The sequence below is a fragment of the Lacerta agilis genome, chromosome 9 (genome assembly GCF_009819535.1).
Source record: "Lacerta agilis isolate rLacAgi1 chromosome 9, rLacAgi1.pri, whole genome shotgun sequence".
Taxonomy (NCBI): Eukaryota; Metazoa; Chordata; class Lepidosauria; order Squamata; family Lacertidae; genus Lacerta; species Lacerta agilis.
Window position 1 is genome coordinate 36,520,298 of NC_046320.1, and position 26,312 is coordinate 36,546,609.

The 26,312-nt window shown below is 38.0% G+C and overlaps 2 protein-coding genes across 5 annotated transcripts in view; both read left to right on the forward strand.

Annotated features, from left to right (window-relative positions):
* LOC117052848 (lipopolysaccharide-responsive and beige-like anchor protein) overlaps positions 1-2,432 on the forward strand; it is a 41,341-nt gene extending 38,909 nt beyond the window's left edge. The window contains 2 exon segments of the mRNA XM_033160158.1: positions 521-614; positions 2,401-2,432. Of these exon segments, the coding sequence (XP_033016049.1) occupies positions 521-553 (33 nt within the window). The 3' untranslated portion in view covers positions 554-614; positions 2,401-2,432.
* A 229-nt stretch (positions 2,433-2,661) lies between these two features.
* The window catches only part of LRBA (LPS responsive beige-like anchor protein), a 321,418-nt gene continuing 297,767 nt past the window's right edge, over positions 2,662-26,312 (forward strand). For all 4 annotated transcript variants that reach the window (XM_033160146.1, XM_033160148.1, XM_033160147.1 and 1 more), the window contains exons 1-16: positions 2,662-2,783; positions 3,803-3,922; positions 5,400-5,546; positions 6,047-6,244; positions 6,704-6,837; positions 8,412-8,520; positions 8,613-8,765; positions 9,142-9,310; positions 9,836-9,915; positions 11,014-11,076; positions 12,903-13,000; positions 18,102-18,194; positions 18,704-18,812; positions 19,874-19,955; positions 23,417-23,540; positions 23,805-23,997. In XM_033160146.1, coding sequence (XP_033016037.1) covers positions 3,809-3,922; positions 5,400-5,546; positions 6,047-6,244; positions 6,704-6,837; positions 8,412-8,520; positions 8,613-8,765; positions 9,142-9,310; positions 9,836-9,915; positions 11,014-11,076; positions 12,903-13,000; positions 18,102-18,194; positions 18,704-18,812; positions 19,874-19,955; positions 23,417-23,540; positions 23,805-23,997 — 1,866 coding nt within the window. In that variant the 5' untranslated portion in view covers positions 2,662-2,783; positions 3,803-3,808. The remainder of the gene's footprint in view (positions 2,784-3,802; positions 3,923-5,399; positions 5,547-6,046; positions 6,245-6,703; positions 6,838-8,411; positions 8,521-8,612; positions 8,766-9,141; positions 9,311-9,835; positions 9,916-11,013; positions 11,077-12,902; positions 13,001-18,101; positions 18,195-18,703; positions 18,813-19,873; positions 19,956-23,416; positions 23,541-23,804; positions 23,998-26,312) is intronic.

Sequence of the window (26,312 nt, forward strand, 5' to 3'; positions counted from 1 at the left end):
ATGAGGTTAATGAAAAGATTTGAACCTAGATGGAAGGCTGTAACCAGGCCAGCATGTGGTTGTGTGACCTGTACTTGTTTGGAATTTTTTTTTTTGTTGTTGTTGTTAATAATTGAATATGCAGTTTAACATGTTCACTCAAGCGTCAAAATCCCTGGAAATGACAGCTCTTAAGGGCCCATACCCTTAACAGACACACTATTTAGGCAACATTCCATATGCCATGGTATGGTGCCCTATCATGTGATGGTTCACTACCTTGGCGCTGGATGGCAGAGGGATGGGCATAAGTCCCATATCTACATTGTAAGAACTCAACTGGCAACCAATACCATCCACCCAGAATGATGTTCTAGACATCCACGGCAAATAGGATTTATGAGAGAATTGATGTATGATAGCATTATTGTAATGTGCAAATCAGCAGAAGTGTTGTTTAAAGTTCCATATTTAATGTTCAATCATTTTGCTGAATTTTATATTCAAATACTAAATACATGAGAAATCGTTCTTTAAATAGCACCACATGCTGGAAAGCTGTTGTCTGTGTTAAAGCACATGCCTCAGAAGTATGGTCCTGATGCCTTCTTCAACTTTCCGGAAAAAGTGCTGCAGTAAGTAGTTATTTCCCCTATGTTTCCTATTCTTTTTGCTTTAATTATGTGTTTGGCTTGTTTTTCCTACATGCTTTCATTAGGCTCATTTAATTCTAAGCACGCTCAAATACAAGGCAGTAAAAATAACACAACATCTTTTCTCTTTCAATCTGCCCTCCTTCCACTACCAGGTTTTAGAAACTGAACATACACACATGTACATGAATGTTAAATTTTAAAATTTCTTGATAAACATTTTATTGCTCAAGTATTTGTTTCTCTATGATGGTGGTTTGCTAATCCATACTACTATAAGGGCTGCTGTCCATTAACTGATGAAAATTCAGTTTATTGTATTGAACTGTTTTAAATATAATGGCTTATAAGAACCTCATGGGTGGTTTGCCTAATTAAATGAACCTCATTTCAAGCCCTAGTCTCAGTAAGCAATGCTTTGAAAAACACTTTGTTGGGAATATTGCAACCATTGTTGTAGCTTTTTAAATATTTTCAGAATGAGATTATTGTACTGTGCTGTACTGTACTGGTGTGTGTGTTGTGTGTGTGGTGTGTGTGTGTTGCCTTTGCTGTTTCTTGTGCTTCTTGATAACTTGCCCAAGATAACTCTGCTTTGATGAGCAATATTTTCCTGGCCAAATTCCTAGGGAAGCTGCCATTTAACTCCAGTGTTATTAAAAGAGCACGCCTTTGCACTAGGTGCATCTTACACTTATTAGAGTAAGTGTGTTCTGTAGATAGTTTGCCCAAGTTGCTATAGTGGTTCTTCGCTCCTGCCAAGATTTGATACAGGTAGATCTTCAGTGCCTTTCAAAAGGCCTGGAATATGGTTAGTCTGGAGGTCAAATGTTAATGAATTCCAGAAGGATGGTATGTTTGTGCTGCTCCCGTTAATTACTTTATGGCTTTTAAATCATAACAAAAAAACTTATTAAAAAGAAAAATAAAAATTGTACAATGGTTATTTTTATCCTTATGGACTGACTTGGGGAACTTAGTGTATCACATTGAAATAAAGGAATAATAGTATAAAAGCATTGTAATGTAATTGAACTGCAACATACAGATATTTTCTAATGTTTGATAGGTGTATAAATAAACTTAAAAACTGATCTTACTAAGGATGAAATGTATTAAGGAATAATGTTCAGGTTAAAATGTTTTGCCCTCATGTACTTCAAGGAATGTTTTCCTCAGACATGTGAGTGGGTTACTGATATATCCTCTCTAGAAGATTTATGGCATTGTGTTTGGGCAGGAATAGCGACAGAGTTTAGCAACGTAATGCGAAGTCTGCTGACATTCAGGTTCTTCGATGTTTGTATTCATTTGTATCGATAATGTTGTCAGCATCTTTAAGCCACAGAGTTACAGAAATCTTTCAGAAAATTAGTTTTTGATTTGAAGATTTGTCCTTGCAGCTTTCCCCTTAATAAAGGCAATACCTTCTTGTCTGAGCTATCTTTCAGGCTAAAATAAAAAAGCACTTCTATTTGCAGCAAGTGTTGCCATCACTTGGGACAAAAGGGGACTTCTAGTTCTAGGATGGGTATCATATGTAATAATTGTGACTATTTTAAGAATTTTTTTTTCATGTGGAAGAGCCCATGATATTTTTTGTCTCACTATGATTTAAATGTGCAGAGGCAACTTTGGTATCAATACGTAACCTCTAAATTTGTATACACTTTTCATTTGCCATGCTTTCTGATTCTACAAATCAAATGGACTTGCTCTGAAGTACCTCCTGCCTTTATCTAAACCGTTTCTTTCCCCCTCTCTACGGGCTATTGCCTTACCTCCTATCGCCGACAATGGGCCCCTACAGAATGGATTTACTTGTCCGATCCGTGGTACGAATGTAATCCTGTAAATCAATTCAATGTAGGCAAAGGATAAGCCTTACTTATATGGTATGTATGCACTATTACGTCTTCTAAAATTTGTTTCAGCTATGCCTACGGTTAAAGATGGTCTTCTCACCAACTACCTGTGAATAATGGTGAATTTAACCAATTGTTGACAAGTAAAATTGTTGTCAGTTTTCGAACAAGCAAAGGACTCGGGTATTCTGCTCATTTCGTTGGAGGCTGTTTGGTTGTGACCTCAATTAAATCAAAAGGAAAAGGCTTCCAGCACTGTGTGAAATTTGATTTCAAGCCACAAAAGGTGAGTTCAAATGAGTTGTCCTGCAAATGCCCATTAAATGCATGCCATTAGACATTAGGTTTAAGTCTCTGCTCTACAGGAATTAATGGCCATTGGCTCTAGTGGTGTTATGTTGTCATCTAGATGTTCTGAAATTTGGCTTTGAGGAGAGAAAAGAGAAGATTCTGGCATATGAGTTTAGTTTACAGTTAAAGGAAAGAAAAGGTCTCTAAATGTGGTATAAAAATGATGTTTAAAACTAATAATCTGGAGTCCAGGTTTTCTATTACCTTTTCAGTGTGCTTTACTTTTTCATATGGCAACCTTGCTGTGTTCTTTTTATGCAGAATATTCAAGTTGAAAGGAATTTGCAGCTTTACCCCACTGTTGATTAATTATGAAGTTTTCTAGTTAGCCAAGCTCTTAAGTTTGAAGGGGTTTACCTCCTTGTAAATACCAACTGTTACCACAGCACAGCTAGATTCACTGGTGAAACTATTCAGGGAAAGAGTATAAGAGTAATGCCCACAGAAAATGAATCAGTTTTGGATGTGTTGGTTTGGTTTATGGTCATTATATTCTAAGCATTTTGGCGGCAATATTGCTGCTTATTCTAATGAGGATAGCCATATATCCTACTTTATGGAGGACAGTATTCTGTCCTCTGTAAGGGGAGGTCAGTCTTCTGTTTGAGGGCTGTACCACCCAAACCTGATTCAAGATAAGGAACATAGAAAAGGGAGATTAGGGGCTGTGATATTGTCCAGTGCTTTGCAGACTGAACAGCAGCCTAAGTCACCTGATGCCTTTTAAATTATGGTGAGATGTATTTCTAATTAAATTACAGCAATTATTTTAGAATTGGCACATACATATAAATTACCACATGCAAACTTTGTGTCTTCTTTTGTCCCCCCTGTTTGGGAAGTGTGTGTGTGATGCCAATTCTCTATATATTGTTCTAACTAATGCACAATTTTCAACAGGTAAAAAAAAAACTTCTTTAAATTTAGTTTAACTCTTCTAAATTTCTTATGTAGTGGTACATGGTTACTATAGTGCATATCTATAACCGTTGGAAGAACAGTGAACTCAGATGTTATGTGAATGGGGAACTTGCATCTTATGGAGAGATAACATGGTTTGTCAATACCAGTGACGTAAGTAACTTGCTACACCCAAAGGTGTCCCATTCTTTCTTTTTGATGCTTAATTTGCGGTAGAATGGGAATTAAAAAAACAAATCCCTCGCATAGGCAAAGCGCCAACACTTGGAATATTAGCAGGTCTTGCTAAGCCCAATGCAATACCCAACGATCAGATGATCAGTACTTTGAGGGCTGTGTCTTTGCCCTCAGAGTTTTATTTTAAATCGCGTGAGCATATATTAGTCACATGATATCACATGTGCTGGGTCACCAGGAGCGGTGTGTCCCATTTTTCTGTATGAGGCAAAACAGGAAGTACCACTCTGCCCTGCTGCTGCTGCTAATTTCTGCCCCACTGCTGCCACTGCCAGTGGAGAAGCAGCACCATCATCAGCACGGAAATTGGCGAGATCTTGCCCAAAATTGGCACTGATGCCAGTGGAAATGGCAGGGAAGGCCATAGGGGCACCTTCTGAAGAGGTGGCCTTGCCCCAGCTAATGGCTGAGCTGGTACTGTTGGTGACCCTCATATGTCATCCTTAGCCCTCCAAAGGTGGAGGAAGTTAGCAATAGTGCCCACTGGCCAGATTCAGTTCTCCACCCCTATTCTGCCAGTTCTTGAGATCTCCAGTTCTGACTACATCAGTCTGCCTAGTGCTTTAATCTGCCTTCAATGATCTTGCATATGAGCCCTAAGTTATCTCCCCTAAATAAACACCTCTTCCATCATTTCCTTTTTTCTGGTCCCAGTCACTGAAGTGGATTACCATATTTATTCACCCATAAATATGTATTGAAGTTGTAGGAAAAATATGCTGTTTCTTAATCTGGAGGTAAAACTGTGGTTGAGTGACACAAAGTTCATGCCTACAGCCTGGAAATATGAAATATGAAAGATTGCCCTGGGTATTTTAAGAATTGCTACAGTGTATTTTGTGTCTAAAATGATAAAAAGTCAGATGGTTGGTCCATCCCAGTATAGTCTGTTACAAATGGCAGCAGCTCTTTAAAACCTTAGGCAGAGGTCTTTCCTGTTAACTGGATATAATTTTAAATAAAAATGCCAGGGATTGAAACTTGGACCTGTCATATACAAAGCATATGCTCTACGCCGGAACCAAACTTACCCATCACATTGTACTTAATATTCAAGTGTGAAGAGGGGTGGAGAATTAACCATGATTTTGCAGGCTCTATCTTATAACCCAAATCAATTACATCATGGATGTGCACATGGGCACAGGGGACTTTTCCCTTGACTTCTGTGTCAGTTGGGTTTCCACATGCACAGCTCATAGAACCTACATGATGTTGATGAGAGTGGGTACATCCCTTCTCTGCCACAGCGTCTGTTGTTCATGTGTGTGCATCAAAGCCATACATCATATTGAAACTTGGATGTACCGGTATATTCTTACCTTCCAAAAGAGAACTATGCTATCATGGATCCCATTTATATTATTCCTTAATATTTTGTTCTCTTTCCTAGACATTTGATAAATGTTTCCTGGGTTCTTCAGAAACAGCAGATGCCAATCGAGTGTTTTGCGGCCAGATGACAGCTGTCTATCTTTTCAGTGAGGCTCTCAATGCTGCTCAGATTTTTGCTATTTATCAGCTTGGTCTTGGATACAAGGTATTTATTGTTTCAATATAGTCTCATTACAATCTTATTGTATTCCGATGTTTCTGGTTTCAGCAAAGAGCTAATACAGACACTTTAGTTTGTGATGCATTTTCCTTTAAAAGTTTTAAACTCTCCTGTGAAAGTTTTGTGTGGGTTGTCAAATGTCTTGTTTTGCATTTGCGCAAACCACCTGCAGAGCTATCAAGCTAAACTACAAAACAGAAATAAGTTTTTATTCGTGACTGTGGCTAAACATACTGTACTAGTCTTCCTTTTCTGCTACAAAATAAGATAAGCAAAAACTTTCATGCTTTAAAAGAAAACACTGTTTAAAACATATGTCTAGAAAATTAAAAGAACTACAATGACCTTGGACCACAAATTAATGAATTTTATTTAGAAAAATGCACCTCAGATCTCCATGGTTAAGCTGTCTTGAAATATTTCATGTGTGGAAGTTTTATTTCCAATTCGATTCTAGCCTACTTTACCTTTTGTTTCTATTCTAGGGAACTTTTAAATTCAAGGGAGAAAGTGACCTCTTCCTTGCTGACCATCACAAACTGTTACTGTATGATGGGAAACTTTCTAATTGTATTGCCTTTACGTACAATCCAAGGGCTACAGATGCACAGCTCTGCCTAGAATCATCACCCAAGGATAACCCTTCCATCTTTGTACATTCACCACATGCCCTCATGCTGCAGGTATTTTAGCATTGGTTTCAAGTTCAAGGAGAAGTGGATTTCCTTTGTTTTCTTTCCCTTGGATACTTTTGTGTTCTGTTTGACTGTGAGTCCTTAAAAGCACTCAGGTCCATCTGTTTTGTTTATTTATTTAGATTTACAGCCTGCTCAGTCGCCAAATGTAGATGTTTTGTAGAGTGCAGTAATAATGCTCTCTCCCCTGCCTTCCTCAAAGCTGAACAGGCCCAGTGCTTTGTATTTCTGATAGATTTTCCATTCCTGAAGTTGTTTTAACTGCTTTTCTTTTGAAGTTTATTGTCACACATCTTTAAGTTCCCCCACACTCTATGTCATTTCAACAAGGTAACCATTTAATTTTTAGAGATCCTATTGAAGCATTCAAGTCACATTTTGAATGCTTCAAAGTAGTTAAACAAATGCAATATCCATTTATAATTTGTACAAACTTGGTATTAACAGGATGTAAAAGCAGTCATAACCCATTCAATCCAAAGTGCAATGCATTCAATTGGAGGAGTGCAGGTGCTTTTTCCTCTGTTTGCACAGCTGGACTATAGGCAATATTCATTGGATGAACCTGACACAACTGTTTGGTAAGACCTTTTATTTGCTCTTCAGATTGCCAGTTTGTTTTGCGATGTCTATTGCATTCTAGAGAAACTAGCACTCTCCAGTAGTAAACAATTTCTTATGCCTGACCTTTCAGTTAGCCTATTAACTGTTATTCTGCCGTCTAAGTTGGGAGAGATGTTTTCTAGATAGAGTAAGCTGACGATAAAATGCACACTAAATGATGGACATGCACATCTAAATATAGCCAAGGTGAAGATGTTGTGAGAGGAAGTTTCCCCTTATGGGGAAAAATTACCTCCAAATAATGCAATTATATTGCAGCATTGGGAACATTATTTATATTTTCAAGGTTAGATCATTTTAAATCTCTTGTGCAGAGAAGACCTTGAGTTGAAGTCAAGATTACTGGCACCAGGTCTTCTACACAAATGTGTACATCATTCAGTAGCTATGTAATTTATGGAGTAGTGGGGATATGGAAAATCTATTTCTTGAGGATGAATTCCTTCCTGTCAAAGTGGGGGGGGGATATTTTTTACAGGGCTGCTGGTTCTAACCAAGGAGAGTTTATCTTCCTGGCCCAGTGCTTGATCAGTGAAAGATGTCTTGTATATCTAGACTACTTCAACTTCACTATGGGACTGTCAAAAGGAAAGGCTAGGTGTTTTCAGACGACTAATGATGATGTTCTGTGGTAAAAGCCATAAAAGGTGCCTGTATTGTAATATGTGTGTTTTATACAGTATCTTTCTAAAAGTATTGCTATTTCTGACTGTTGTAGAAAGAACAGTGTAAGGAAAAAATGTTACGAATGTGGAGTGTGACTCTTAAAATTCCTCAAAAAGACAGCTACGCAAATCCCTTGCCTTAGCCTTCCATTTATACTGTCATTTGCCTGTCAATTCAAGCTTCTGATTTTATGCTTTTTACTGTTACTTAAGATTTCTAAGGTCATTACAAGCATTGAGCCTCACTTCAGATATTAACAAATCAAGGAGGTAATTGGAAGTGTATGCTTTTGCAATTCTCACTTCCTGTGCACTCTTCAGTTGTCCTTTAGGAGACTTAATGAGACCGAGAGTAAATTGACTATGATACAAAAATGTTCTTTAGTGAGTGGAAAACCTCTTCTGCTTACAGAAGGGTTATTTCTGACTTTGCTGTTGATCACTGCATGGGAATAGTGAACTGAAATCCAGAGATTATGATCCTGTTACAGCAATCCCTTCTTATGACCATTTGTTACAAGACAACTTACATGTTAATTCCTTACATGTTTACAAAGCAAGTCCCAATGGATTTAACACAAATAATACCCCATTGCAGAGCAAGATTTACCTTGCTTTGTAATAGAAAACATTTATAAAACATGGGACATCTCTCATGTATGTACTCTATTTCTATTTCTTTGAATCCAGCAATCACCATTGGGTGATTGTGGGGATATGAAGACAAACTAATAGGCTGCATAAATTTAACAATGTTCCAAAAGTAGTATGTGAATTGAGGAAATAGATTGTTATTACATGTCTAATGTACTAATCTGCTATTAAACACTATAAACATCAGTATTTCAATACAATGTGTCTTCCAGTTCCATTTTGTTGGCTTTCATCATGGAGTTGCTGAAGAACTCAATTGCTATGCAAGAACAAATGCTTTCTTGTAAGGGCTTCCTTGTAATAGGATACAGTCTTGAAAAGGTAATTGAAGCCTGTTGCTTGCTTTTCTCTCTCTTTTAATCTGCATGAAATATGTTTCATGTTTTAAACATATTCCCTTTCTCTTGCTGCAGTCTTCCAAAGCACACATTAGCAGAGCTGTTCTAGAACTTTGTCTTGCCTTTGCTAAGTATCTGAGCAATTTGCACAATGGTGTGCCCTTGCTGAAACAGCTGTGTGATCATATTCTCCTTAACCCTGCAATATGGATTCATACTCCAGCCAAGGTAAAACATTTCCCATTCATGGAGATAGCATGAAAGTATCTAAGGTCTTGTAGACAACTTAGACCCTAGTTCTAAGGGAATATTTCCTTTACACATGAATTTACTTAGCTTCCTTTTATTTATTATGTATATTTATTAGTCACCTGTTTAACCTAGTGGTACAAAATTCAAACCAAATACTATTAAATAAGAAAGAACATAACCCCTGCATACATTGCAAGCTTACTGTACATGTCTACCAAAAAGTAAGCATCACTGAGTGCAGTATTGTAGGCTTACTAGTTGGAATTACCCAACCTTTACTTGCTTGTAGTTCACACTGCCATGTGTATGGCATCTTATATAACCTATTTTTATTCTCAATTGTCTGATACAGGTTCAGTTGATCCTGTACACTTACTTATCTACCGAATTCATTGGCACAGCCAATATATACAATGCAATTCGACGAGTAGGAACAGTTCTACTGGCTATGCACACATTGAAGTACTACTACTGGGTGGTGAATCCTCAAGATCGCAGTGGAATTATTCCAAAAGGTTTAGGTATGCGAAAAGTTCAGTGCTACTCATCAACTGTGTACCACAACAATCACACAGTGGTTTTTTAAAAAAATAATGTTGTGGATCTTGGTAGGGGCAGAATTTGTTAAGTGTGTAGTGAGGCCTTACCCTCTCCTGGATCCTTAGAGACCTGTTCCAGTCTGTGAGATAAGGAGGTGTTTATAAAGGAAAAGATGTCCTAATAAAGTGTAACAGGGTCTTGTCACTTCAGTGGAAAGGCTGATGCTGGTGTCCTTTTCAGTGAGGTAGCTAGGTTAAAACACAACAGTAGGTACAGAAAGTATTTGCCAGATGCAGATGGAAGATCCAGAACAAGCTTATTAACTGGGGGTTGGATCCAGAGAAGTGTGAGCAGATGTTTTCCTGTAAATCTCTCGTGTGTGTTCTCAATTTGTTTTTGTTTTTGGGTGGTGGAGGTGGAGAATGGGTTAATGTTCAGAGTTAATATATTAATAGCAAAATTAATACCAAGCTGTGAAGTATATAACATATCTCTTTTAAATTAAGATGGACCACGACCTAATCAGAAAGAAATTTTTTCCTTGAGAGCCTTTTTGCTGATGTTCATTAAGCAGTTAGTAATGAAGGTAAGCAGTCTACAAATTGGGGCTGGGCTCTGCAGTGTATCTTGCATTGTGCTGAAGCTTAAGCAGTGCTTATCCCAGAGAGGGAGGAAAGAGACCTGACACCTCTGGCTAGCTGGGAAGGTGGGTAAGGGACCAAGAAGAGAATGTCAGTTGCAGCAACTTTTTCTCTCCTTCTCTTAGTACAGCTGCATCCCTTTCTGGCACTCGAAGTTTACAGAGTCTTTTTGGTCATGGCAACTAAGTGTCAAGGGGCCTGCAGGAGTCTTTCGTTTTAATAATTTTGAGATAGATAACTTTCTTGGGTCTTTTCAATCAAAACACTAGAACAGAAACATTTAAATAAAATTCCTGTCAGGCTGATTCTGTTCTTTCCCTGAAGGCTGATTATTTTGCAAAGAACTCTTCTGTGCTGCTGGTGGTGGCAACCTGGATGGACTTCTTCCGAGAGAGGAGGAAGAAGGGGCTATTTGGGTTTCAGATCTTGTACTAGAGCTGAGGCCTAGAAAATGGTTTAGTCTTAGTGAACTATAATTTTGAAGATCTTGCCTCATGGGCCATGGTATTACATAGGAAAGCACTTACTGTGAATGGTGGTAAAACTAGAGGTTGCTTTTTTGTGGAAAAGGACTGCACATTTAGTTGGCAAATGATACTGGCATAAATTGCTTAATTTCTAGGAGGTACAGGCCTGTGTGATAGTCGTGCCACATCCTTAATTATAGCTATAAATTATTATTATTTTAACTTAGACCACAACTGCTATCAGAAACTCCTAACAGTTAATAGGTTCATTCATGACAAAGTGGCTAAAGGACTGAGATCTAAAAGAATAATATACAGGCTATGTATGAAAACGATGGAGAATATGTGGGAACAGTTTTGGAGGGTTTATATCTTGTGGTGCAAACCTGGAAAAGTTCTCTGTTTGTAAATCCTATTGATTTCACAGGCATTTCTCTAGAATGTACCCTTTGTGTTCCGTTGGTAGGTTTTATTTATTTAATTCCATTTGTGTGTCACTTCCCATAAAGTAGCTCAATATGCTTTATATGCATGATTTGTTTGTGTTATGCCACTTATTTTATTTTATATTTTAAGGATCACGGAGTGAAAGAAGATGAACTACAGGGCATCCTCAACTATCTCCTCACCATGCATGAGGTAATCTTAATTTTAACTGTTTTGCTTCCAACAACTGTTTGAGCAAAATAGCCCTTCTTGCCACAAGATGGCTTTAAATAAGAAGCATAAAATCAACTGTTGGTGGAAACTACAAATAGTGAGTGATGATTTAAGAAGCCTGTTCAATGGTGCACTGAAGTTCATTAACGTAATAAGTTCTGATAGTTTCCTATTCAGTTCATTGAACTGATATATTGGGGAGAGTTGGTGCAGAAAACAGATGGCAAAGCTGCACGTATAAAAAGCTGTTTTATGTGGTTCAAGTAATTTTCCTCCTATCTTGTTTTTTAAGTAAAATAATTCTTTCTAAATGTGGATTTTAAAATAAACACACTAATCAACTTGTAAGCAAAGCTTGTAAACATAGCTGGAAATAAACATTACCATTGGGATATCTATATCTTCATATTTTAGCACCAGGCAAGTGCTTGATGCCAGATGTAACATCAAAGAGTTGGGAAATAGGAACATAAATCTAACCAAACTAATTTCTTTCAGGGTGCTTGAAATGGGTAGAATAAAGAATTAATTGAATTTTTCTTTGAGAAGTATAGATTTCCCCCCTCTGTTGTGTTTTCACCTATAGCTGCATTTATGCTGGGAGATTGCACTTGAAAACAAAACTGCCTCCTTGTGATTCAATAAATGACTTTCTGGGCAGTACCTAAAAATTAAACAAATCTGGAGAATACATTATTTACTCAAAGTTGCAATATGTAAATAAGGATTTTTGATGGTTGCCTACTTTGCATAAAAAAAGCCAATGTCATTTTACCTCTAGGAGTGTGTTTTATTGCTTTTCCATTTCTTAACCTATTCCTGGATTGTAATAAGAAATTATTATTTCTGTAATGGAAGTGCCATTTATTTTTATTTATTTTTGCCAAATAGCTTGCAAGTTACATTTTCTATACACCATTGATTTCTTATTTAAATGCTGTTTTCAATATCCTACATAAACCATGGGATCCGAATGTGGTTGCTATATATAAAAACAGTTTCACGCTGAAAGAAACCTTAAACAGAGCCTATCTTGCAAATTCAGGATTGCAGCCTTGAAATTGTTTGTGCATTTGGTTTTTCCAATTATCCACTGGGACATTTTTCACATACCCGGTAAGAGTTTCAGAGCTAGGGTTAAACTCAGCAGGAACAGCCTTGCTCTTAGTTATTCATGGCTGACTCATTGATACCAGTGGAATTTATAAAAGCTGAAGTACCGAAGTTGTGTAATTTTTTCCCTTAGACATCAACTCTCCATTCCCTATTTGTTGAAAGATACCAAGTTGTATGGGTTTTTTTTTAGATCCTGACATGTGTGTGTTGTGTGTGGTGTGTGGTAAATAAAACTATATAGCTACTGTTCATGCATTTTTTAAAAATAAAAATGCCCCATTTCTCACAGGGTAAGTGTACTGCTTTGTGAATTCTGAGTTCTGAGTTCTTGTTAGGGCTGTCCAGTTGTTAAGCAGTCCTGGCAATGAACTGGATCCAGATTAAAAGCTCCCATAGAAGGCTGGAATAGCCTCCTTTGCAGTGTGGAAAATGATGGGAGGGGGTGTAGTTCAATATGCTTTATAGAGAATTTGCAAAAAGGTGAAGTCTGGATCAAACTTACTGGGCTTTTTTGGTAGTCATGCCCCCGGTCACATGTATTTATCCAATATTTTTATTATTTATGTATGTTCTGTCTCTTTGTCTTCAACAAAGTTGATTTGGATTACAATTCTGTATTCTCTCATTTGGAAGATTGCACTGATAATTCAATGATTATATGAATGTGGATCTCCATTTATATTTAACAGGACGACAATTTAATGGATGTCCTACAGCTACTTGTTGCCCTTATGTCAGAGCACCCCAGCTCTATGATCCCAGCCTTTGATCAGAGGAATGGATTACGGTAAGAGTTACATTTCAGTCAAAATAGCCATAAATAAGAGTATTCATATCATTTTGTTTGCCACTGGAATTCCTACTTGAACTTGGATACTGTTGGAGTCTCCATTACAGAGTAACTTCCTCTGATTTCCTCATCTCAGTTAATGTTGTGGTTGCATTGTGTAAACATATTACAGACAAATGTGTAATGACTCCAAATTTACGATAGGGGAGCTATTAATATTGGGCTTCTCCCAAGCCATGTGAATATGCAAGCATGTGGGCTGCCATAGAGAAAATTGTGACTGCTACAGCTGCACTGCTGTGAGCTAAGCCATGTTTTGACTTAGCGTGTAATCCAAATGTGGGTTTTCTCTCATTCCACATAAACCACTATCTGTAACAAAACTCTGTTCTTGGTTTACATAACATGGGTTTTGTTTTTTTTAAAAAAATGAAAACTCAGAGCCTGGGGCACCCATGAAAGCCTTCAAAGTAAGACCAATATGATGTGCAGTTTGGGCTCAAGCTGCCTATTGTGGGTGAAGCATCTCTTGACTGCAGAGGGTTCTTGCACACTTTACTCTTGGTGGGGTGTGCCAGCTGGTCATCGTAGGGACATCTGTTTAGAAAATGGGGCTTTGGGGCTTTGTGTACCTAAACTGGTAAAGGTTCAGTCCATAGCTGTCAACTTTTCCCTTTTCTTGCGAGGAATCCTATTCAGAATAAGGGAATTTCCCTTAAAAAAAGGGAAAAGTTGACAGCTATGGTTCAGTCTGTGCCTGAAAGGATGTGCATAAAGCAGTGGTTCTTGAGCTACTTGCTTCTGCTTAATCCACACACCTCCTTAACTTTCTGTTCAGTAGACTGGCTGAGCACCACTCAAATTTGTGCTACTACACTTGAGTCCATACTCATTAAATGCCAAAATGTGTTGTTCATTTGATGTGTTTTATTAAAGTTGTGTGTGCCTTCAGCCAGCACTGTGTATTGATTTTTTATCCACCTCCTACTTGTGCATTCAGCTATTTATATTAGTTGGAGGTTCATATTCCAGTTTGGTTTGAAAATGTCACCATTTAGTTTATGGCTCCATGGGTGGCCACAGTGTTGGACCTTTTCTCACTTAAAATTAATTCAGAGTTGATGCCAGGAGAGAATGCAAACATAGAGTCAAATAAGAGAGTTACTGTTAGAACAGTTTTGGGAGCAGTAATTCATTTGCTGTATAAAAAAAGCATTCTCATTTCATATGTTTTGTCACAACTATTGGTTAACCTTGGGTTATATCATATTACACATTACAAGTTTTCCTGCCTCAAGAGTCACCTGATCTTGTTCATAATTGCTTTCTCCTTCTCTTTACGGCTACTTTTTTGTGGTGCTGGCTGTTGTGATCATTTGTATGGTAATGTGGTATGTGCTGGAAACTAATAAAACACTCAGAATAATGAATATCATATGAGGTCTCCTATGTATTACTTTGCTTTTACTTAAGTGGCAAAAGGCAATGCTTTTTTATTAGCTAGCATAGGGTAAATGTATGTGTGCAGCTAGTTTGCTGTGAGAAATCACTTATTTTCCCATTTGTTGATGTGTGTTTTTTATTTAAAAAAGTATACAGCTTTGATGTAATTGTATGGTAAGAAGTCTGCTCTCTTTATAGTCTTAATATGTAGCTATATGGCTAGCTAAGTGTTCTTTATACTTAAACATGTGCAAAAAAGTTTTTAAATATTTGTAGTTTGGAAATAAAGGTCAGTTGTTGTTTTTAAAGAAAATCTGAGAATTAAGATACCTTTATGGGCCATTTTATTAATGGACTCTGTGCTCTCCTTTTCAGTATATTTCCATCTTCCAATGAGCTGTTGACACTATTACGCAGGCACAAAGCATTATTGGGGGGGGGGGGGTTCCTTTACTTGTGTGCATTTGGAAGTACCAGACAAAATGTCACTTTGCAAAGATTTGTTCATCTGTAAGGAGATATATAGCATGTATGCTGTTGTGTCTAGTTATCCGGAGCTCCTCAAAAATTGCCTGTCTGCTGTATTTGAGATTAATAATAGCATTATCACAGCAGGTCTGGTTGATCAGTCTGATAGCAAACTGTATAAGAGCATTCACAGTCTTGCATCTTATTAAATTGCTTCTCCAAAGGCTGGATCGGTTTTGGTAAAAGTGGCTGCAAATGAATGGTTTATCACTTCTGCCTAGTCTTCCTCTCTTTAGTGCAAAGCACTCACACTAGATGACATTCATTCCTTAGGACAGGAAAAAATATTCTTGGCATCTGCCTAAGAAGTACCAAAGTCATAATAAAACTGTGAATTGTATACAGCTGTTTTGAGCTGAATCACTCACCTGTGCAGGACATATCAATATGATCTATAATATCTGGCTAACTTAAAACTTGTTCTCAAAGAAGAAGAATTCCGGTGGAATGATTGGTGCGAGGAAAACTTTTCCAAAAGTACTTACCTAGTTTACCACATCTGCAAATCAGTTTGGCTAAAAAAACCCCCAGCTTCTTTTTGCTCCCATTTGTGTGATCAGTAATTGATAATTTCACATTTTAATCAAGTAAACCATCAAAGCACCTAAAGCAAGGGTCAGCAAACTTTTTCAACAGGGGGCCAGTCCACTGTCCCTCAGACCTTGTGGGGGGCCAGACTATATTTTTTTTGGGTGGAGAACAAATTCCTATGCCCCACAAATAACCCAGAGATCCATTTAAAATAAAGGACACATTCTACTCACGTAAAAAAAAACCTGATTCCTGGACCGTCTACGGGCCAGATTTAGAAGGTGATTGGGCCGGATCCAGCCCCCAAGTCTTAGTTTGCCTACCCATGAGTCCTGCAGAGTACTGGAATGTATAGGTGTTGCTTATTCTGGCTTCTAGCTTCCTTGTGAAGGCCACTTGATTTTAGCTGAGAAGGTAGTTACTTTGTTGTGGTTGCATTTTAGTTCTTATTTTATCTGCAAACTCAGTACAGTGGTACCTCAGGTTACAGACGCTTCAGGTTACAGACTCCGCTAACCCAGAAATAGTACCTCGGGTGAAGAACTTTGCTTCAGAATGAGAACAGAAATCGCACGGTGGCAGCAGGAGGCCCCATTAGCTAAAGTGGTACCTCAGGTTAAGAACAATTTCAGGTTAAGACGGACCTCCAGAACGAATTAAGTTCTTAACCCGAGGTATCACTGTAATGCAGATTGATGCATGTGCACATAGGTAGTCTGAAAATGGTAACATTATCATCCTACCTCTTGTCATATGATTGTAACTACTATGGGTCAGTAATCTTTCTCACTGCATAAAGACCTGTTGTGTTAAAGAAAGCCAAATAAATGAACAAAGCTTTGTCCTTCCTAAACAAAAAGCAATTGAATAGACTTTGAAATTTTATAGTAAAGTATATCTCTACCTACTGATTGAGATGCACCTCAGGTCCATTGGCTTTGAAAATTAGCAGAAATCCATCTGGGCTTGTTGCAGGCAGAAGGAGCAGATTCATTTTTCACTTGGTTACGGAGGCTTCCCATAAGAATTGGATGAGAGGCTGGAAAGCTTGACATGGTGGGCTAGTGTTTCCCACAGGAAAGCAGGAACAGCAGGTTGTCTACAAGAGACAGAGTGGTGTTGAAAAGTCTCAGCCAGCAAGGATTCAGATATACAAGGTCTCTCCAGCCTGCAGCCTGCAACCTTCAGATTATAGTTTTAAACCGAATTTTAATCTAGCTCATACTTACCATGTTCACTCTTTAAATATAGTAAATGCCACAATATAAATTATGACTGTAATAGATATCTGGCACCCTATGTAAATTTGGAAGGCTCCACAATGAAACATGGTTCCCTTGGTGCATGTGTGCTCCTCTTATGGCTTGGAGGAAAAAACACACAATCACGTTAAGCAGTGTGTGTAGTATTGCACAGCAGTAACATACAGAATAATGATAATTTCCTGTCAAATTTGTGATGGCCAGAAATTCAAAAAAAGTGTTTCCTTTCGTGTAGTATTTTGCTAAACATTGGATATGCATTTTTTCTGGTTGGGGATTTGTCACTTGTAGTTGTAGTGAAAAAAACAATGGTGGCAGCCACTTTTAGTCTTTACATAGGTCGTAAAATAACTTGTTTGTTTTACATTTGATAGGAAATGATTTTTAAATAAAAACAAAGACTTTTTTTTAAAAAAAATCTGACTAAAGAGTTGAAACCGAGGAACTAAAAACCAAACTATGTAGACAGAAGGGCAATACACACATCTACAACACTGCATACAAGACAGCCCTGCTAGGATTCTAATATGTATAGAATTAACCTTCTTTTTAGGTAATAATTTCAAGCATAGTGTGTGAGTAAAAAAGAAAAGGATGTCAGATGACAGAATTTGTTTCCCCCTGTCTTCTGAAAGCTGTCATAAATGACTAGCAAGGGACACATGTCAAATATTACTGTTAGCATAAGTTTCTCTCTTACATGAGACTGAAGCCTCTGAGAGCTTTTTAGTCTGTCACTTGGAATGTAGAAGTACTAATAATTGTGTTTTCTTACACTGCAAACTGAGTGAGGGAGACAGCATGTGAAAGGAATGAATAGCAAATACACTGTTTCACCCAAAGGTTGTGTTCTTTATAAACTGATTACAGGTAGGTAACCGTGTTGGTCTGCCATAGTCAAAACAAAATAAAAAATAAAAAAATCCTTCCTTAGAGACCAACTAAGTTTGTTCTTGGTATGAGCTTTCGTATGCATGCACACTTCTTCAGATACCTGAAAATTATCTGAAGAAGTGTGCATACACACGGAAGCTCATACCAAAAACAAACTTAGTTGGTCTCTAAGGTGCTACTGGAAGGATTTTTTTTATTTTTTATTTTGTTTTTATAAACTGATGTTTTGGAAAAAGCTAGTTTTTTTTTAAAAAAAATACATGCTATCTTTTAAATTCATTTCCAATCAATCTTCTACTAATATATGTCATGTCATTTTAAACATTAATGTATACGTTTACCTGTTTTTTGGCACAAATCGAGCTAAAATTACCCTAAGCACTTTATTGACTTTTAGGCATACTTATTTCATGGAATTATTTGCCCCCTCTCTTCTTTAGCGTTGTCTATAAACTTCTTGCTTCAAAAAGTGAAGGGATCCGGGTACAAGCTCTGAAAGTGTTGGGGTACTTCTTAAAGCATCTGGCACCCAAGTAAGTATTTGGTAGATTCCCCACAAACTTGAATCACAAAAGGCAAACAAGTCCATAAATATTATTTGTCTGGGTTGTATATATTACTTGGTGTTACTGCTGTAGGGGGAGTTAACAACAGACTTAATTGTTTTATCACTGGATTGGAAATATTTTTGCTGTTGTTAAATGTAGCTGTCAAATTTTCAGAAGGAACAAATATGTCTTATGCACATCAATATCTGTTAACTCATTATTTTGTGAACTGAAATTGTAGGCGATTCAAACCTTTATTATACTAGACTCAAGGTTCTCCCTTTCCCGCTTCTGCTTTTTGTTTTTGATTATCATAGTGAACTAAAATTATAGCCTCCAAAACCCTGGAGACATAAGCTAAAACAGCAGAATAAATTGGGGTATTTCTGGGGAGGGGAATTCCAGTCTCAAAACCACACTGGGCCCAAATTTGATCAAGTTACTTTTTCAGAAATTAACAGATGTACTTCTCCCCCCTCTATGTATAATTTTAGGAGAAAAGCTGAAATCATGCTTGGACATGGACTGTTCTCTCTACTGGCTGAGAGGCTCACCCTTCAAACAAGCTTAATAACCATGACCACATATAATGTGCTATTTGAGGTACTAGAATTAAAATCCTTTCCCCCCCTAATGGTATAGACATTATTGCAAAATGAACTTTTGGGCTTCTGTGCCAGAAGCGATGCCTTGCCACCACTGAATTCTCTTCTGACATGTGTGACAGTAATTTGGGATGTTTGACATCACAGGATGTTTAGCATCACAGATGTTTGACACCACAGATTTTTTACATCACAGAATGAGACTGCAAAACTTCAGTAAGCAGCTCTGTTACTTTGGTCCATTCTGTTGATACAACGAATAAGTTACCGGTATATTAAGCTTACTCAGTTACTTGGTGTGGGCATGGGGTGGAGTAATGGAGAAATTTCTGAAATTACAATGGGATATCAGCTTCGCCCAAGGCACGATGGATAACAGCAACAACAGGGAAAAGATAGACATTACATTTTACAAGGACAGGAAGAAACACTACAGACAGAATAACTGCCACACACAGGAAGAATAAGGATATAGTTCAAATGCCTCGCTTATAGTTTCATAAATCATTTAATGTGTCAACACAGATAGAAGTTATTAATATTGCAGTTGTTGTATAAGGGATTATTATTATGACTGGAATGTAATTGAAATTAATAAGATTTTGGAATGCAGAAATAAAGAAAATATCAAAGCATCAATTCTAGCAGACGGGGGGCACCTAAATTATATAATTCAGTATTTATTGGTATTAATAATTGTATTATAAATTGGTATTGTTATAATGAGGCTATTATTGGATTGTAATTGAAAACTAATATATATTATCATCAGATACTTGATGTGGGCATACTTCAGCAGTTATTTAGACACTCATTTTCTAAAGTAACTAATGTTTCTTAGTGCATGCTATACATCTAAAAGCAGCATTTCTTCTCAGTTCAATCTACTCTTTTCTGTGTTTAGTCCTCCTAGAGATATGCAGCAGTTTGGAACATTTTATGTATGGAAATAACTCTTTGAGGTATCATTACCTAAAAGATGCCGATAGCACCCATCAGAGTAATGTGTTTTTAAATATTTTAATTTCCCCCTAATAATAATGCCTTCTTTTCCCCTAGATACTTATTGAGCAGATTTGTACACAAGTGATACATAAGCAGCATCCTGACCCAGATTCAACAGTGAAAATACAAAATCCTCGTAAGCATTATGTTCTTTTAAGTAGCTCCAAAGCAGTTCTAAAGTAGCTTTGAAGTCACCAATTATACAAATTGGGGTTAGAGATTAGTCTGGGAACTTGTGTCTCTCTTTAAATTATTTGTTTGGGTAGAATTAGAAATCTAATGCTCACCATTTGGGGATTGTTGGCTGTGTGGCATGATAAGTTTTTTCAAAGTTCAGCAGCGATAGGAAGTTTTCATTTTAACAGCCATTCAGATTCTACCACAAATCTGATTATCCAGTTTGGTATGACATCACTGTATAGTGCATGGATGGGAAGTTGTGCTCTTCCATATGTGTGTCTATACCACCCAGTGTTCCTGGCTGTTAGCCTTGCTGGTGGAAACTGGTGGGAGTTGGAGTCATTCAACTAAGCCTTACTCAGCATAGATCAGTTGAAATGAATGAACATGACTGTGTTCCATCAGACTGTTTGCCTGATGGAACGATTTGCCCTCTGCTCAGCCCATGCACTGCTCTGAAGGTTCTCGCATACTCCCTAGCTATTTTGGAGTTGGGGTACAAGTGATGTGGGCAGGGGCTTCTGCTAGTGGGACTACTAAGTTGAATCTGGACTTAATTAAGGTCCATTAAGTTCAGTGGGTGTACTCTGAGTAAAACTTAGCTGAATACCACCCTCAACTCTTGCTAATCTGCAGCAACAGGCTTATAATATTAAGTTGCTATACTTTTTTGGCTGATTTTTTTCCTAAACAAAAACATTATTAGTAGTATTATTTAATAGAATCATAGAATTGCAGAGTTGGAAGGGATTCCCAAGAGTCATCTAGTCCAACCCCTGTAATGTTAATTTTATTAATACATAGTAATTTAATTAATACATTATAAATTAACATTGCAGGGGGTTAAATCTGGTCCATGGGGTCACGAAGAGTGGGACATGACTAAACGACTAAATGACAACAATGTCTGGCTTCTAAATGGGGCAGTGCAGCCAATCCAACACTCTTACCCCGTTCCTACACTGAACTCCCCATGCCTTCCCCTCTTGGTTAGTGTCAGACACTCTCAGTGTCAGGAAGCTAGGGGCACAGCTCCCAACCTGCCTAGGTTGCCCTGCTGACCACTGCTAGATAAGAATATCAGTGTCTCAGTTGATGGGGCTGAATCTAGCTGCGAGTCCACTCTGTCCATGCAGAAAAGTCTACATTCAGAGTAACAAAGTCTGTGCATGTGACAGCACCAGATTCCTCTTGCATAGTTGGCTGTGTACAGAAATAAACATTGAGTAGTAGAACAGCATCTCATTTTCAAAATGGTATTTCTGATATAGGGCAAATAGTTAATTGACACACACTATGATTATTCTTACTAGTTCAAAATGTTAAAAAAAGGCTTAAGCTTGGGATAGCATTTCTACCAAAGGAATATATCTCTGCAAATAATTGGACCAGATCCTTTGTGGGTTTTTTCAGAAGATTACTTGTATAAATGCAACTATCTTGGAATGGTGACAGAAAAAATATTCTTAGCTTTCCTAAGTCCCGCTATGTAAAAAATAATAATTTTAGGGAGAAGAAAACAAAGGAACTAAAACTAGGCAATCATATAAACATATGTGCAGGAGAAGAAGCAAATAAATTTAAGGAAGTCCAATTAATATTTTACAGTCCATAAACTATTTTTCAAGTTTTATAACCATCCAACCCCTTGCATTTTACATGTTAATGATAAATAAAGTTTTTAAAACTTTCCCCAACTCTACCTTTCCCAGCAATTCAAGTAGAAGCACTAATGGATCTCTTGGCAAAGCACTGTTGATTGTTAAGTTTCTTGAATCATTTCCCCAGAAATTTCTAACAGGACAGGACCAGACCACTAACTATAAAAGTCCCACTTCCATGTCTCTGAATTAGTGCCATTGTGTGGCAGAAAAGTATACTTGAAAACATAGGAATGAATTCCCTGTAGCACAAACAACCCTTAGTTGGAGGATGGGTGGTTGCTAACAGACTGAGGTTGAATCCTGACAAGACAGAAGTACTGTTTTTGGGGGACAGGAGGCGCGTGGGTGTGGAGGACTCCCTGGTCCTGAATGGGGTAACAATACCCCTGAAGGACCAGGTGCACAGCCTGGGAGTCATTTTGGACTCGCAGCTGTCCATGGAGGCACAGGTCAATTCTGTGTCCAGGGCAGCTGTTTATCAGCTCCATCTGGTACGCAGGCTGAGACCCTATCTGCCAGCGGACTGTCTTGCCAGAGTGGTGCATGCTCTGGTTATCTCTCGCTTGGACTACTGCAATGCACTCTATGTGGGGCTACCTTTGAAGGTGACCCGGAAACTACAACTAATCGAGAATGTGGCAGCTAGGCTGGTGACTGGGAGCGGCCGCCAAGACCACATAACACCAGTCTTGAAAGACCTACATTGGCTCCCAATACATTTCCGAGCACAATTCAAAGTGTTGGTACTGACCTTTAAAGCCCTAAATGGGCTCGGTCCAGTATACCTGAATGAGCGTCTCCACCCCCACACCTCACTGAGGTCCAGTGCCGAGGGGCTTCTGGCGGTTCCATCACTGCGAGAGGCCAAGTTACAGGGAACCAGGCAGAGGGCCTTCTCGGTAGTGGCACCCGCCCTGTGGAATCCCCTCCCACCAGATGTCAAAGAGAACAACAACAACCAGACTTTTAGAAGACATCTGAAGGCAACCCTGTTTAGGGAAGCTTTTAATATTTGATGGATTACTATATTTTAGTATTTTGTTGGAAGCCACCGAGAGTGGCTGGGGAAGCCCAGCCAGATGGGCGGGGGTATAAATAAATTATTATTATTATTATTTAGTTAGCACAAGCATATCAGCATGCCAGGTGGAACGATTGCCCCCTCCTCCTGCCATGCCCTGTTCTGGGTGTTCTTCTGACCCCTCTGAGGTAATTTTGTAGAAGCACAGTGGAGAGAAGGGGAGAAAGCCCCCATTGTGCTGCTTTAGAATTATTTTGAAAGGCTCACATCACTGCCCAGCTTGTCCCATTTAATAACAGGGGTTGGCCCGGTGTGTATGTAAGCTCAAACAGGACAGGAAACAACTGAGTACTCTTCCTTGTGGTGTGAGTTCAGCATCCAATCATCAGAGACATACTGTTTCTGAGTTTCTAAGTATGGGTGCTACAGTTTGTTCTTATGTTTAAATTGACTCTGCAAGGTGTGTGATACTAGGAAACAAGTTTTGTTTTCATTTCCCACAAAACACGGAGAACATCTGGATCTTCTTGACCAAATATTCAACATAGTTTCTCCCATCTTCCAGCCTTCCATTTCTTTCCCAGAAGTAGATCTAGCAGTTTCTGCTTAGTTTTTCCAGTATATAACTTCATAGTCCTTGTGTAACTTGAAGAAACTAGAATGAGGAAAGATGCATCTAGTTTTCAGATTATTTGATTCTTTTTTTTTTTTTTAAAAAAATATTTTTTACAGAGGTCCTAAAGGTTATTGCAACCTTACTGCGTAACTCTCCACAGAGTCCAGAAACTCTGGAAGTCCACAGAGTCTTCCTCTCAGATATGATAAAGCTTTTTAACAGCAGCAGAGATAATAGGAGGTAAGTAGATGCTTGTGTACACACAACACGCCTCATAAAACTCTCTTCAGTTTGAATAACATTAAACAAATTTTTGAATTGGTTTCAAATAATCCTGAACTCGCTTTTAAAATATAGATAAATTTGGTAATATAGATAATTACCAATTATGCTCAATACATGCTGGTTTATTTATTTTTTTGCCTTTAAAACCTGAGCTGTCTTGAGTTCTAGTGTGTTTGCATGTTTCTTACTTACGATTTATCAATGTCAACAATTTTGCAGGAGTTTACTACAGTGCTCTGTGTGGCAGGAATGGATGCTTTCACTTTGCTATTTCAATCCCAAAAATGCTGATGAACAGAAGATCACTGAAATGGTGTATGCCATTTTTCGGATTTTACTTTACCATGCAGTCAAATATGAATGGGGTGGCTGGCGTGTTTGGGTAGATACGCTAGCAATCACACACTCAAAGGTAAGTTATGCAAAAATAAATAAATTATTAATTATGTATTTTCCCCCAGGAAGTCTCAGATCATGGTGAGCCCAGAAAAAGGGCTGAAGCAAAGTATCTGAATAGGTAGAATAATTAAATTCGTCAGACTATTTAAATAATAAGTTTAAGCATGCTTCTTGCCAACTGTAATGTGACAGCTTGGTACTAGGATGCTTAATACAATATTTCAAAGAACTATGTGTTTTATGAGGCTTTATTGTGGAATGTATGTGCAGTGGAATTACTTGAGTTTGAAACACAAGGTGGCGCACCTCGTCTGTTTCTAAGACTAAAAGATGGCCTTTACGAACACCAAGTGGTTGTGAAACAAATCGCTAAAGTCTAAAGAAGAAACAGGGACAAAATCTGCCTTCCAGACAAACAAAGAGAGGAAAGGGAGCTAGGGGAAAAAGTTGCTTTGTGAATAAAGGAACAAATCAAGTTTCCTAGTATGAGGATAATTTTTTGCAGTTATAGCAATATTGTAATGGAACGAGGTTTTTTTTTTTTTTTTTTTTTTTTTTTAAACGGTGGTAGCTTTCCTTCAATTGAAATGAAGATCTTAGAATGAAGTTGTTATAGCTATTGCAGTATTTCCTTTGCCGTGCCTTCCTTTTGGTACCCCCAAACATTTTTAATACTGTTCTGGGTGAGCTTCCAAATGGGGACTTGTGCAACTTAAGAGAGAAAAAAGGTACGTTTTTCTCCTCAGACACCAATGCATGCATTTTAGGATGTCTGGTGCATAGACCGCACAATCCAGGTATAAAAATGGTTATTTCAGCTATATTCATAGGTGTGGTACAGTTAAAGACAGCATAAGTAAAGTAACAGATTTATTTTTCAAAGGTTGTGATTACTTTTTTTAAGTAGCGAGAGAACTGCTTTAATTGAAAACAACGAAATAACATTGATACTGCTAGTTGATAATCAGGTCTTATAAAACACTAGCATTTGTAGCATATGTGCTATTTTTAACTGAAATTCAGGCTTGAATTCAAAACATTGAAATCTCTGAATTACAGAAACTGTAATAACAGTTAATAGATTGACTATAAAACAGCTTTCCTTACGCGAGAGGGATGTATGAGCACATAGCTTAAATATGGGTTGGTAAAAAATTTAAATGGTCTTTTCAGCTATATTAATGGAAGTAGGTCTTTAACAGGGCAAAAACTGCAGGTTTGAATAATACATATTTTCTAGACCTAGTAATGCCTTTCAGAAAGCAAAACATATCTTTGCAGATTGGGTGTAATCAAAATATTTTCATAACATGCATATTTCCCTAACAATAGTATTTCATGCTCTCAAAAGCTTCAGTAGATGATTACAATTTGTCACTGATATTTTTCCATGCTTCCAGTTCCTATAATTCTAAGCTTTCTGCTTACTAAAAAAATGTTTTGGTTTCATGACCAGCTCCCCATATTTCTTCTTCTTCTTTTGCTCCCCATCTCTTCCTTACTAGCTCTTTCATGACTGCCTTCCTCCATCCTTTTGTGGCTTTCCCTCATACCCTTGTTTCTTGGAAGCTTGAACAACACACGACAGTTTCAGGTATATTTGCTTAAAGCTGGCCCTGCTCCAATAAAGAGGGAGAAGGGGAACCAATTTAAGAGCAAAACGAGGTTGCAGGTGAAGAAAGATCAACCACCCTTCACAGCTCTTTCCCCAACAGTCGGTATCCAAAATTCTTTTGCCCTCCCCTCTCCTCCGCCACCCCTCCCTCCGAGGCACTGACATTGGAAATGAGCCAAATGAGAAGAAAAGTGCTTCACCTTTTGTAGGGGGAGGAGAGCAGCAGGAAAGTAAAGCCATAGGAACAGGAAGAGAGTTCAACTGTCCTCAACCACATGGCTCTTTCACTTTTTAAAATTTTTGATTCCCTTCATTCTGTATATATGTGATGGTTAAAATCTGTCGCTGGCCAAAAAATGTTTTGCTGTCATCACATGTAGTTCGAGCTTCAGTGTACCCTGGCTCTACTTTTAATCTTTTCATCAATTTATGAGCCCTTCCTCAATTCTGCTGGAAACTTCTAAATTTGAGGATCTTAACAACAATTCTAGCTTTTGGGGGGTTGTTGTTTTTGAACATTTAAAAAGAATCACTTTCTGCCCCACTAGAAAAGTGAAATAGGAGCAGAGCATGTTTATGCCACGTTGTCGTTTCTTTGCATCCTACTCAGTTGAATTGTATTTTCCTAACTGACTGTTGCCTTTCTTGCACTCCATTGCCCTGCCTTGAGTTAAATTGCCGCTTCCCCTTTCTGTCTTAGCGTTTCAAGGGCT